Source organism: Mustelus asterias, chromosome 4, assembly GCF_964213995.1.
Source record: "Mustelus asterias chromosome 4, sMusAst1.hap1.1, whole genome shotgun sequence".
Lineage (NCBI taxonomy): Eukaryota > Metazoa > Chordata > Chondrichthyes > Carcharhiniformes > Triakidae > Mustelus > Mustelus asterias.
Genome location: NC_135804.1, coordinates 20,545,503 through 20,560,250, shown reverse-complemented (window position 1 = coordinate 20,560,250; position 14,748 = coordinate 20,545,503). Strand labels below are relative to the sequence as shown.

Here is a 14,748-nt window from a genome sequence, read left to right as displayed (position 1 = left end):
AAAATTGCCCCTTAGTGTCCTGAGATGTGTAGGTTAGAGGGATTAGCGGGTAAATGTGTCGGGATATGGGGGTAGGCCTGGGTGGGATTGCGGTCGGTGCAGACTCGATAGGCCAGATGGCCTCTTTCTGCACTGTGGGGTTTCTATGATTCTATGACTTCAGCTGAGAGAGTTCCATTTGTGACTGGGAAAATCAGAATCATAAATCACTGGGCTAGCCACCAAATCTTACCACTGAATAGCCTAGAATGCTGTTTTAAATAGATCGGCAGAATTAATATTCTTACTGGATGAACATCGTTACCTCCCAACGATGTCACCAAGCACTCACAAGAAAAGTGCACAATAACTGATTTGTTCACTTAGTTGCCATTTAAACAGGTGATTTAATGCAGAATACTTTTTGCTTTCTTTGCAGCCTGCTGGCTACATGGAGAATGCCATCTCATACAGTGCTATTGAGGACGTTCAGCTGTTGTCATGGGAGAATGCACCTAAATACTGTTTACAGCTCACCATCCCGGGAGGCACAGTTCTACTTCAGGTAAGCTTTCATGTGCTGCCTTGGAGAAACTCAAAACACAAGCATCTCACTGTGAGCTATTTGCAGTTACCTTGTTTTGGGAGAAAGGGTTGAATTGAATTGAATTGATTTATTATTGTCACATGTATTGGGATACAGTGAACAGTATTGTTGCTTGCGCGCTATACAGACAAAGCATACTACTGTTTGCAGAGTGCATAGGGGAGAAGGAATGGATAGGGTGCAGAATATAGTGTTACCATTATAGCTAGGGTGTCGAGAAAGATCAGCTTAATATGTGATAGGACCATTCAAAAGTCTGATGGCAGCAGGGAAGAAGCTGTTCTTCAGTCAGTTGGTAAGTGTTTTTAGAATTATGATTTGATTTATTATTGTTACATTTATTAGTATACAATGAAAAGTATTGTTTCTTGCGTGCAATACAGACAAAACATACCATTCATAGAGTGCATAGGGGAGAAGGAAAGGATAGGGTGCAGACTATAGTGCTACATTGCTAGGGTGTAGAGAAAGATCAGCTTAATATAAGGTGGGTCCATTCAAAAGTCAGATGGAAGCAGGGAAGAAGGTGGTCAGTTGGTATGTGTTTGCAGACTTTTGTATCTTTTTTCTAATGGAAAAAGGTGGAAGAGAGTATGTCCAGGTTGCATGGGGTCCTTGATTATGCTGGCTACTTTTCCGAGGCAGCGGGAAGTGTAGACGGAGTCATTGGATGGAAGGCTGGTTTGCTTGCTGGACTGGGCTACGTTCACAACTTTTTGTACTTTCTTGTGGTCTTGGTCAGAGCAGGAGCCGTACCAAGCTGTGATAGATTCGTAAAGGGTGCTTTCTATGGTGCATCTGTAAAAATTGATGAGTGTCGTAGGTGGAAAAGCAGTGGGAGATTACATGGGGAAGGTGACCACAAATGTGTGAAGGTTTTGCAGGGGGAAAGTTTTTAGCTAAAACTAATAATTGCCACTTACCTCTCCTAACAATTGGGTGTGGGTTTTGCGGCCACTGGTGATGTGACATCTGCTGCTGACCTCGGAGAAAGCTGCCTACAAAGATCTAGTGTGGAATGGAATTCACTTTTCCCAACATTAATTTGAATCTAGTGCTAAATCAAAGGGATCTCCAGGCACCCAGCAACAATGATGTCATCATGCAGGGTAATCAGCCAATCACACTGAAGAATTGTCACCGCCAGCAAATCAGGAAATAAAATGCACAACTTCTCTTTAATCTTTTATAAATTTTATGGGAAGTGAAATATAGATTGGGACATACACATTAGAAGCTGAAGCATCATAAACTTCAAAAAATAAAGAAAACAATAAAATATTTATCATGATTGAAAAAGTTGGCATTACACAAATATAAAATTAGTTTTCCAGGGCCAGAGCGGCATTTAAGCATTTGTTTAAAGTTTATTTACTAGTGTCACAAGTAGGCTTATATTAACATTGCAATGAAGTTATCGTGAAAATCCCCCAGTCGCCACACTCTGGCGCCTGTTCAGGTACACTGAGGGAGAATTTAGCATGGCTACTGCATCTATTGAGTACGTCTTTTGGATTGTGGGAGGAAACTGGAGCACTTGGAGGAAACCCATGCAGACATGGGAAGAACGTGCAGACGCCGCACAGACAGCGACCCAAGCTGGGAATTGAACCCGGGTCCCTGGTGCTGTGAGGCAGCCGTGCTAACCACTGTGCCGCCCACATATTAAAAACAAAGAACAATACAGCACAGGAACAGGCCCTTCGGCCCTCCAAGCCCACACCGCTCCCTGGTCCAAACTAGACCATTCTTTTGTATCCCTCCATTCCCACTCCGTTCATGTGGCTATCTAGATAAGTCTAAAACGTTTCCAGTGTGTCTGCCTCCACCACCTTGCCCGGCAGCGCATTCCAGGTCCCCACCACCCTCTGTGTAAAATACATCCTTCTGATATCCGTGTTAAACCTCCCCCCCCCTCACCTTGAACCTTTGACCCCTCGTGAACGTCACCACCGATCTGGGAAAAAGCTTCCCACCGTTCACCCTATCTATGCCTTTCATAATTTTATACACCTCTATTAGGTCACCCCTCATCCTCCGTCTTTCCAGTGAGAACAACCCCAGTTTACCCAATCTCTCCTCATAACTAAGCCCTTCCATACCAGGCAAAATCCTGGTAAAACTCCTCTGCACTCTCTCTAAAGCCTCCATGTCCTGCTGGTAGTGTGGCGACCAGAACTGGGCGCAGTATTCCAAATGCGGCCGAACCAACGTTCTATACAACTGCAACATCAGACCCCAACTTTTATACTCTATGCCCCATCCTATAAAGGCAAGCATGCTATATGCCTTATTCACTACCTTCTCCACCTGTGACATCACCTTCAAGGATCTGTGGACTTTCACACCCAGGTCCCTCTGCGTATCTACACCCTTTATGGTTCTGCCATTTATCGTATAGCTCCCCCCTGCGTTAGTTCTACCAAAACGCATCACTTTGCATTTACTTGGATTGAACTCCATCTGCTCTTTCTTTGCCCAAATTTCCAGCCTATCTACATCCTTCTGTATCCTCTGACAATGTTCCTCACTATCTGCAAGTCCAGCCATTTTCGTGTCGTCCGCAAACTTACTGATCATCCCAGTTACACCTTCTTCCAGATCGTTTATATAAATCACAAACAGACTGACTTAGAACATCATTAAAAATCCCATTACAGCTCAACTTGATAAGGCATAAACTTTTCTGCTCCTTTTAGCAGTGATTTTCAGGAGATTCTCCTCAGTTCAGTGTGGAGGAGCAACTTATGGATTTCCTTGTTTAACGGTGTTAGTTTCTCTGCCATTGCAATCACATAGTGTGCCTCTCTCTGCTTCTATGTTCTGATCAGACTTAGTAATCTAGACGTATTTTAATCAAATAAATTTATTCTGAATACAGCATTTGGATTTCTTGATACATTTCACCCAGCAAGTATCTCAACAAATCCAACTCTTCAGTGAATTCAATCAGGATTCAATCAGGATCAGTTGCGATCCTGATACAATCTTAGAATCTCTACAGTGCAGAAGGAGGCCATTTGGCTTATCGAGTCTGCACTGACTCTCCGACAGACCATCCCACCCAGGCCCTATCCCTGTAACCCCACAAATTTAACCTGCTAATCCCCCTAATTTACACATCTTGGGGTGCTAAGGGACAATTTACCATGGCCTACCCACCTAACCCGCACATCTTTGGAGTGTGGGAGGAAACCGGAGCACCCGGAGGAAACCCATGTAGACACGGGGAGAACGTGCAAACTCCATACACAGACAGTCACCCAAGGCTGGATTTCTGGCACTGTGGGCCAATGGTGTGAACCACCATGCCACCCCCACAGAGAGCGCAGGGACATCATTAACTGTTGACCTGTGTACTTGTGTGATAACATCAATGCTTCATTATCCCAGTAGAAATACTGTTTGAGGATGGCTGTCATGTGGCTTTTCGAAATTGCTTTGTGGCAAACCATGAAGGTAGTTCAAGTCAAAGAACAAAGAACAGTACAGCACAGGAACAGGCCCTTCGGCCCACCAAGTCTGTGCCAACATCGATGCCTCCCTAATATTTTCTTGCCTCCACGTGGTCCATATTCCTCTATTCCCTGCCTATTCATGTATCTATCCGGATGCCTCTTGGACATTGCTATAGAATCAGCTTCCACCACTTCCCCCGGCAGCACGTTCCAGGCATTCACCACCATCTGTGTGAAAAACTTGCCCCTTACATCCCTTTTAAACTTTCCCCTCTCACTTTCAACTATGCCCTCGAATAATTGACCCTTCAACCCTGGGAAAAAGACTCTGACTATCCACTCTATCCAAGCCTGTTATAATCTTGTAAACCTCTATCAGGTCCCCCCTTCTCTGACGCTCCAATGAAAACAATAGTTAAAAAGTCAAATTGTGATTCACAAAGTAATAAACCCCAGGACTGGGATGGAATGGAACCAACATTTGGTGCTTATTATTTTTGAAGGGCTAGCTGTTAACTTAATTGATTACACTCAACAGTACACTTTTACAGCACGGAGCTCCAAAGCAAAAATATTGTCACAATAGTCATTTATAAGGTTCTTTGCCAACAGACATCATTTGCTAAAAGCCCCGGTGTTTATTAATGCTAATGATGCCATTGTTATACGTTGCCAATTGCAGACCAGCCAGTCACTGGTTGGAATGTTAAACATTGTTAATCCTCCATTTTAAAACTCGTAAACTTAGATGGCCTTTATCACATGCTGGACCCAAACTTATTAACGCTGAGCTGAGCTCTTTTTTGATAGTGTAAATATTTTTCATCCAAAAAAACGTACTCTTTCAAACCCATTTGATGTGAATACATTGCTGTACAAGGTGCATTCAGTCACTTTTTAAAGAAATGTTGGGGGCAATTCTCCCCTAAGATTTCTGTGTCAAATTCGCGTGTAAACTGGAGTAAATCGTGCCGGTTTTTTCAGTGGGAGTTCAGAGAAGAATCCCCCACACTCTGTGCACAGCAGAAAGCACGAGCGTAAATCATGTACAAAATCAGTGGGCCGGGCCTATTCCCACCCTGGAGGCCGGCAGCGCATGTGCCAATCTGTCAGCACCGAAATCAGCGCAAGTGTAGTGGCCCAATTGCTGGCTAGCCCCGTGACCCTCGTACCGCCAGCCTTTCACCCCCACCCTGCCCACCCACCCCTACCCACAAGGCCGGTCGACCCCCCCAAGCATGCTCGGGCCTTGCCCTCCCCCACTGGCAGCCCTGATCTCCCCAATCCCCACACCTCTCCCCGCAGTGCCGACCCCCCCCCCTCCCCGTAGCTCCGATCGCTGGCCTCCCTCTCCCACCGATCCGGACTGCAGAGTGACAGCAGGACGCCCCAATCGCAAAAGGCCCCACCCCCTCGAGCCCCACTGCCTTGGCACTATCACTTTTCCCCTTGCACAGTGCTGGGGCCCAGGCTGGCACTGCCAAGGTGCCAGTGCCCATGGGGCACTCCCCTGGCACCCAACCCTTTGGGGGAGAGGAGGCAACCCGATTGCACCCCCTTCACTCCAACAGGGTCGGGCTACCAGTTCCCCGCAAGTGGGGACCACCCCTGGCAGGGGGGACACTGGGAGATGCTAGCGGGCTCAGAGATTTCAGTCCTGGGCCCGCCAATTATACTTAAAATACATTGAAATGTCACCCTGCATTTGTAATGCATCTCCACACCTATTTCCAGCACGGAGATGATGGCGCTGGAAATCCGGGCGCTGGGTGTCCCGCTCGGGGCCAGACAGATCGTGCTAATCTGGCCCCGCTTAAATCTTAAATTTTTAAATCATTTAGAAGGTAATAATTTTGGAAGTATTACACTAACTGGTGAGATATTTCATTTCCAGTGTTTAGTCGCTATTAAATATTTTTTCAAAAGCTGTCATCATTTGAAATTACTTCCTAAAATGGCCATAAAACTTTTTCAAGAAAAAAATGCTTACTGCAGCTCTTCTCTGTCTGTTCTCTTTCCCCCCCCCCCCCCCCCCCCACAATCAGCATCAGTTACCATTATAATTGTTGATCCTTCCCTTAGGAAATCTGGAATGTTTGCCTGTGTGCTATTTAAGAGAGAAATGAAATAAATGGCTATTGGCTCTTTTCCCAGATATGAAGGATAGTTGCATCAGGATTGGCTGCAGCCACAGAAACTTCTCTATTTTAACATTGTCAAATAAATTTAGATTAGGTTTGAGTATTTCCAGAAATGATTTTTTTGTGTGTGAGGGTGTCTGGCATTGGTTACCAGATGCAGCATCGTGGCGAATGCAACTTCTTCTGCGGTGATATATTGGAGCAATGCTACCATATGGCCCACCTTGTGTTCGAAAATACAGGACATGTGCTTGTCTAAAAGAACCTTCCATATGTTAAACCCCCAATCTCATCTGTCCAGTCTGGGGGAAGCTTTTACCTACGGGTAAAAGGGAAGAGCTAGAGGCAATGTAATCCCACAATTTACCACCTATTTGCCAACTTCAAATGCAGATGGGCAGCACTTTGGGCGCGATTACCAATCTACTTCTGGTCATTTCTGGCTGAATTTTAAATCGGGAGAGGGGGATGCGATACCCGAATCATTCCGTCACCCCTTGCACCATGCCAGCATCACTGATGCAACTTTATTTTGATAGGCATTGGCACGGTGGCACAGTGGTTGGCACTGCTGCCTCACAGCTCCAGGGACCTGGATTCGATTCCCGGCTTGGGTCACTGTGTGGAGTTTGCACGTTCTCTGCGTGGGATTTCCTCCGTGTGCTCCTATTTCCTCCCACAGTCCAAAGATATGCGGGTTAGGTTGATTGGTCATGCTAAATTTCCCCTTAGTGTCCTGGGGATGTGTAAGTTAGAGGGATTAGCGGGGTAAATATGTGGGGCTACGGGGATAGGGCTTGGGGGGATTGTTGTCGGTGCAGACTCAATGGGCCAAATAGCCTTTTTCTGCACTGTATGGATTCTACGATTCTAATTGGGTTAGAGGTAGGTTTGGCGCCCAATTAGCAAGTGCCATCTGGAGGAGTCAGTAACTATCTGGTGGGTGACTCTCAAAGACAACCGGTGGCCATGATTGGGTTTGCCATTGTCTTGAGAAATGGCATGAACAGGAGAGCAGAGGGCAAATAACAAACATTTAATTTTTCTTAAGTGAGCAGTAAAATTAATACACTAAATAATTTGTGATATTATCGATAGATACTTCGATACGATGCAAATTAACAGATCTGGGGACAGTGTGGAAAAAGTGGAATTCAGGTAGAAGATCAGTCATGAGCATATTGAATGAAGGAGCGGGCTTAAAGGGCCAAATGGCCCACTCCTGTTCCTATTCCCTGACCAGAACTTTCCAGCCGTTCACACCCCACCGCCGCTGCAAGCGAAGGCGGAGAATTTGGCGCTCAGCCAAATCTCCGTTCACTGTAGTGGAACCAGAGAATCCCACTGGCGTGAATTGCCAGAAAACTTTGGGCCTTATGTTAAGTAATATGTGAACAGAAATTCATTGAAAAATGAAACTTTGATGTTAAAATATTTTTAGTTCATTCACAAATAGATAATAATTAGCAAAGTTGCTAATGGACTGAGTTGCAAAAATAAGATCAAACTGTGCATAATAGACAATTCAGTATGACTAGACCTTTGAAAAAAATCTAAGTGTGTGCATATGCTTCCTAACACAGTTAATTTTTTTTTTGTCATGAGTTTTGCGTTTCAAATGTTTTTTAATCAAAAAGAACAGAAATTATGTTCAGTGTAATAGGAGATAGCAACCAGAACCACTGCCAATATTTTACAGAGAGGCCAGAGCTTGCAAGGGCTTGCAGTATTTACCTTGTCATTAATGGATTAACGTCAAAGCCTGGGCTCATTCCCATTTCTATGTTGCTTCTGTGACCGCACAAAGGTTGGAGCTATTTCATTTCATCGCCAATTCTTTCAGTTAGAGCAAGGAGTCGACAATTCTGCAGGAACTGAAAATGTAAATACCACCACGACAACAGGAACTTAGAGTCATACAGTCATAGAGGTTTACAGCATGGAAACAGGCCCTTCAGCCCAACTTGTCCATGCCGCCCAGTTTTTGCCACTAAGCTATTCTCAATTGCCCACGTTTGGCCCATATCCCTCTATACCCATTTAATTATCCAAATGCTTTTTAAAAGACAAAATTGTACCAGCCTCTACGACTGCCTCTTGTTCCAGACACTCACCATCCTTTGAGTGAAAAAATTGCCCTCCTGGACCCTTTTGTATCTCTCCTCTTTCATCTTAAACCTATGCCCTCTGGTTTTAAACTCCCCTACCTTTGGGAAAAGATGTTGACTATCTAGCTGGTCTATGCCCCTCATTATTTTATAGACCTCCATAAGATCACCCTTAAGCCTCCTTCGCTCCAGGAAAAAAAGTCCCAGTCTATCCAGCCTCTCCTTTTAACTCAGACCATCAAGTCCGGTAGCATCCGAGTAAATCTTTTCTGTACTCTTTCTAGTTTAATAATATCATTTCTATAATAGGGTGACCAGAATTGCACACAGTATTCCAAGTGTGGCCTTGCCAATGTCTTGTACAACTTCAAGACGTCCCAACTCCTGTATTCAATGTTCTGACCAATTAAACCAAGTATACTGAATGCCTTCTTCACCACCTTAGATCTGAGATGGGGGAAGGCACTCCTGTTCCTTCTGGTCAACAAGCAGTACTGGAAAGACACATTGCCTGTTGCTTCCAACTGCTTCAAGTCCCTTCAGCTGTGAGGCCTTTCAAGACTTCGGCAACAAAGCAGCCAGCATTAATTTTAAAACAAGAGTTAAAATGCGAGGCATTTAACTATTTAAAATCAGGACCCACCTCTGAAGAGCAGGTTACTCACCCACTGCCCAATAACCTTGCATCAAAAGTGGACATGTTGGAGGTGCTTTGTGTTTGGAGTTTCCCAATTTTTATATTTTGAACACTTCCTCACCTGCCCTGTTTTGTGGGGAGGGGGTTAGAGGCATTAAAATTACTCCCGATATCTCCACCCCTTTGAACCAACTATTACCAACCAATAATATCAATACCAAACAAGGTCACTTTTAAGGACCTGATTTTTAAAAGAAGTTACTTCCCCAGAATGTGAAGAATTTGAAGGTCTCTCTTTGGAAAAGCCTGACCTTTGACCAGTTATTTTCTCTGTAGTGAATTTTAGCACATGCCTTTCAGTTTTTAGAAAGCTTAAGCCCTTCTTTGCTGATGTATCACAGGTCTGACCATGGAATCAAGAATCTTTAAGATCTTGAGTTCCCAATTAGCATGAGCTCTGAAATTCCGCAGAGATTTTCCCAGTCATAAGTTCAGTGAATCCCCAGAGATATTTTTTCTCAGTGTGTGGTTTTCCCCTCAATGTATTTGACCCCAAGTTGTTAATGACGGCAAATCTGTTATGTTCTAGGCAGTGAATCCAGAGTACACACTGTCCGTACTAAAGCTTTGATTCCTAAGATAATTTAAAATGTACTTATTTAATTGTCTCTTATGTACGTTACAGAAGCAGACTGATTTGACGCACTTTTGTTGTGTAATGGTCCAGTGCAGTACAATCACCCAAACTTTAATGATCTGTGTAATTAGGTGTTTATGTTATGTTTAATTTTCCTGTGTGATTAACATCTTGTCAACTTCTTTTCAGGCAGCTAACAGTTACCTGCGAGATCAGTGGTTTCATTCGCTGCAATGGAAGGTAAGCAGATGGACAAGTGTCTGAGAATTACTGATAGCTGTGTTTGTGTACCAATTCACTTTGCGGAGCAGAGTGGAACAGAGCAGTTGAATATGAATTTGTGAGCAGTCCATAATAATGATCGAGAAAAATGAAAGCTTTGAGGGCAGGCATTTTGAAATTCTGATGCAATGCGCAGACAGAAACAGATTTAAACCGTTGAATCCATGCATGGTAAGCTATTCGTTGTCAGATGACAACTCGCGAACAAAGAGGTGATATTGGATGGTGTACTGTCCAGAAACCATTGCAATGGTGACTGGTTACAGAGTGCAGTTTTAGTTGTGTGGCTGAAGCAGATAACTTGGCTGCATCTTGGACAAGGCGAAGAATGGCAAATGAAAAGCAGAATGTTTTGATGTAAGTTTGCACAAAATCAGACTTCCCTGCTTTGACAGACCATCAGTTATTATTTTATAGTGGTCATTGATGGGATTGCACTTGGGAGGCAAGGGAAAGCAGAGGACAAAGTAAGGACAAGCAGCCAAGGATGTATAAATGTGAGGGGCATTGATTTTACTTTGGAACTAGATGTATACCTCTCGAGTAAGTATTAAATTGTTATCGTGTTATTGTTATTGTGGCACAGTGGTTAGCACTGTTGCCTCACAGCGTCAGGGACCCAGGTTCAATTCCCGCTTGGGTCACTGTCTGTGCCGAGTCTGCACGTTTTCCTCCTGTCTGCGTGGGTTTCCTCTGGGAGCTCCAGTTTCCTCCTACAGTCCGAAAGGTGTGCTGCGTAGGTGCATTGGCTATGTTAAAAAATTCTCCCTCATTGTACCCGAACAGGCGTCGGAGTGTGGCGACTGGGGGATTTTCACAGTGACTTCATTGCAGTGTTAATGTAAGTCTACTTGTGACACTAATAAATAAACTTAAAAATATCCTCATCCATTTATTTTCCATTTGCATTAAGGTGACATATAATGATGTCCCTAATGTTTATATGGGTTTTGTAACCCAGGTACAAGAGACAAGTCATACACGTGGTATGATGTTACAACTGGGTGGGAAGATTTCAGAATGGAACCCAGGCTCACATAACTTCTATTAAATTCTAAATAAAATGTGGAGGAACAGAATCGCAGAACCACTAATTAGTTGTAAGAACAAGAAAAAAACATTTATTACACATGAAAAGATTGGATTATGATGCAATACTCCTTTACTCCCTTTTAGTTTAATAGATACACACAGATTTTAAGATTAACATGGATTACAAAGTATATTTTAAGCAACAATGGTCTCAATAACACAACATCCCTTCAAACACACAAGGTGGCTATGGTTAAATACACTCTCTGCTGTGAATCTCAAGAGAATCATAGAATCGCTACAGTACAGAAGGAGGCCATTCAGCCTATCGAGTCTGCACCGACTCTCCAACAGAGCATCTTACCCAGGCAGTATCCCCGTAACCCCACGTATATACCCCCTAATCAACACATCTTGGGACACTAAGGGGCAATTTAGCATGGCCAATCCACCTAACCTGTACATCTTTGGACTGTGGAAGGAAACCCAGAGCAAACCCACGCAGACACGGGGAGAATGTGCAAACTCCACACAATCACCTGAGGCGGGAATTGAACCTGGGTCCCTGGTGCTGTAAGGCAGCAGTGCTAATCGCTGCGCCACCGTGCCGTGAATGTCTGTGGATTTCGCCTCAGAATCCCCCCAGATGATTGTCATGTGAGAGTTTCCTAACTCCACTCCCATAAAAACACGCTTTAAAATCGGCATTCACAATCATGCTTTCTATTAATGGTTTGCATTCTGAAATCCAATCGCACGTTTTCCAAATGACACTTTTAAACAAAGTATCCGCTCCATTTTTAACAGCGAATCCAGTATCCAGGTTTTACACTAACCCTTTCAGGATTTCTTTGTCTTGACTGCTGTACCAACTGTTCATAATTGCTATAACTCTTAATTCCAAGATGATTAAAATGGCATCAGACCTTTGATTTCCATCTGAAATCTGCTTTCCCACTTTAAATCTGGTTACTGCAATTGTCTCTTTAACACAGAGCACTTTGTTTACACTTCCTTGAATTCTTCTGAACAATACCTTGGTCTCTGTTCTCTTACCTTCAGTATCTTAAGACATCCTTTCTGTCCCAATTCCTTGGTATCTGGACTGTAACTTCTTCCTTAGGAAGCTTGCATACTTGCAACTCCCTTATCCCGACCTGCTTCTCCTTGCAGAGTTGAGAGATTTTCACTCCCAGGTGTCCAGTGTCCAACTGATATCTATCCAGCTAAAAGTAAAACTTAAAAAGCTTTTTGTTATAGCGCGTTACAGTAAGCATTTTCCTATTGAATGAATATACTGATGTTTTCGTGGGTATGGGCATGCATGAGTGATGTAATCGGTAGCTTTCACGGGTTTAGTCTTACCACAAGGGATCTGTGAAACGAGCTGCCTCAAGTTCTGAGTCCATGTGTATTTTGATATTTTTATGATGCCAAATTATTACACTTTTCCACCTTACAAAGGCCTCCAGTTGCTAAGCAATGGCCACATGCTTATGTCTTTTATTTATGTTTCACACTGTAACTCTCTCTAAGGACAATAGAGGGTGGCACAGTGGTTAGCACTGTTGCCTCACAGCGCCAGGCACCCAAGTTCAACTCTCAGCTTGGGTCACTATCTGTGTGGAGTTTGCACGTTCTCCCTGTGTACCCACGGTCCGAAAAATGTGCTTGTTACTTCATTAATATAAGCCTACCTGTGACACGAACAAATAAACTTTTAAAAACTTAGAATCACTGTTGAAACTTATCCAAAACACCTTTGTCCAGCATGAATCTAACTGTAAGTTTTACTCTTCTGGGCACAGAAACATTAAATTAAACACACTTAAAACTTTACCCTATTTCTAATGTTGATCAGTACAAATATAAATCCCTTAAAATGACCGTTGTTTCCCTAACAATCAATAGAACCAAAAAATCCACATTGGAGAAAAGAATGCACAACAACCAATGATTGTAACTACAGAAGTATGATATGAAAAGCCTCAGTTAACTAAGATTGTAGTCATGGAATCCCTCCAGTGCAGAAGGAGGTCATTTAGCCCATAGAGTCTGCACCGACTCTCTGACAGAATAATTTACCCAGGCCTTCTCTCCCACCCTATCCCCATAACCTCACACACTTACCATGGCTAATTCATCTAACATACATAGCTTGGGGCATTAAGGGACAATTTTACCATGACCAATGACCTGCACATCTTTGGACCTAATTAAGATAACGCTTCATTTTTGTGTTTATTATGAACTATAATATTCTTCTTTGGAAATGGCATGTATTTCTGTTCCCCATCTCTTGACACCCTCTCTATTGCCTTTCAAAGTGCACGGCACTCCTCTTGTAACTGTTGGCGTAGCAGGTGGAGATTCAAATAAATATGCCCAAGGCAGCTCCCACGACTATCAAAGCAGTCCGCCTTTAAAAGCAAAAAATAAATAAACACTATAGCCTTGTGTCACATAAATTACCTCCTTGTACACGATATATTTCATTAATAGGCTTGGGCACTGCACCTGAGCCTGCTGGCGTGGCTTGTCTCAAGAGATACTGAGCAATGTGTATCCTAGGTGCCTCAGAAGCAAATTAAACATCTATTATCCTCTTTGTTTGGTATGTCTACACTCTGCGTTTGATACACAGTTGACACGGAATTTCCACTCTCAGTCTACAGATCAAAGAAACCCAGTGCTAAAAGGCATTTGTGAATGTTCCTTGGCACATAAAATTGTACCATCCTTTTTTTCCTTCTTACTTTGATGTATATCAGAACTACAGAGGGAGAGCCTCACCTGTAACTTGAGGAGTTGGACGTCTGCATTTGAATTGATTCTGGACAAATGGATTAAAAGACACTCCTTTTTTTGTTCTTTTTTGCATCCTGTCATATCTGCATATCATTTTTACAATATGGCGACAGAAACTTCACACCATATTCTAATTGTGGTCCAACTAAGGTTCGATCCAAGTTTAGTGCAAATAACTTTGAGTTGCTACAGGGGACCCTTTAGACGGTACAGACTGCAGCTACAGTACACTGGGGTTGGAGGGAGTGGATATTAAAGAAGTGGGTGAGCAGTTGATCAAATGGACTGCTTTCCACTGGATGATGCTGAGCCTCTTAAGAATTAATGTAGCAACTGCAACTATCCAGACAGTTGGACAGTATTTCAACACATTTCTGATATCCAAATGCCAGGTAACTAAAAGACATTCATGATTTTCATAGAATCATAGAAACCCTACAGTGCAGAAGGAAGCCATTTGGCCCATTGAGTCTGCACCGACAAAAATCCCACCCAGGCCATATCCATGTAATCCCACATATTTACCCCACTAATCCCTCTAACCTATTTAACCTATCTAAGCTCTTTAAGGAAAACATGTTATGGTCATCAAATTTTGATGGGAGACTGACAAAGTCCCAGGGAACTGCTAATTGGACAGTTCCAGTCTTTACACTGATTCCCTTGAGGATTCTGCTAATGCCTAGTAGGAGTTATGGTCAGAGACCAGTAGAGTATCCAGGGAATATTAGGGGCAGTCTTTGTGAATGGAGTTGTAACATTCTGAAAACCATGAGCTCCGCATCAGGGCAGAAATCCAATCAGAAGTATTTAATTGCTAAGTTGTTTTTTAATAGGACATTTTCTTGTCCGTGTTGCTAAGATCAATGCATTTGCTAAATGGGTATTGGTTCATAATAAGAACAATTTAGAAAAAAAAAGTCATGCAGAGAAAGATGTTCACAAAGTATATATAGGTCATCTTGAAAGATGGGACTTCCAGTGCAGAGCCAGATGAGTCTGGATTGTTGGCTGTAGAATTAGAGCTATCTCTGATCTGTGTGCTTGGTCTTCCAAGTC

At 43.2% G+C, this 14,748-nt stretch overlaps 1 protein-coding gene across 2 annotated transcripts in view; it reads left to right on the top strand.

The window, feature by feature from the left end:
- Positions 1-14,748, top strand: part of cmip (c-Maf inducing protein) — a 228,996-nt gene that overhangs the window by 120,250 nt on the left and 93,998 nt on the right. For both annotated transcript variants that reach the window (XM_078210632.1, XM_078210631.1), the window contains exons 2-3: positions 419-544; positions 9,757-9,807. In XM_078210632.1, coding sequence (XP_078066758.1) covers positions 419-544; positions 9,757-9,807 — 177 coding nt within the window. The remainder of the gene's footprint in view (positions 1-418; positions 545-9,756; positions 9,808-14,748) is intronic.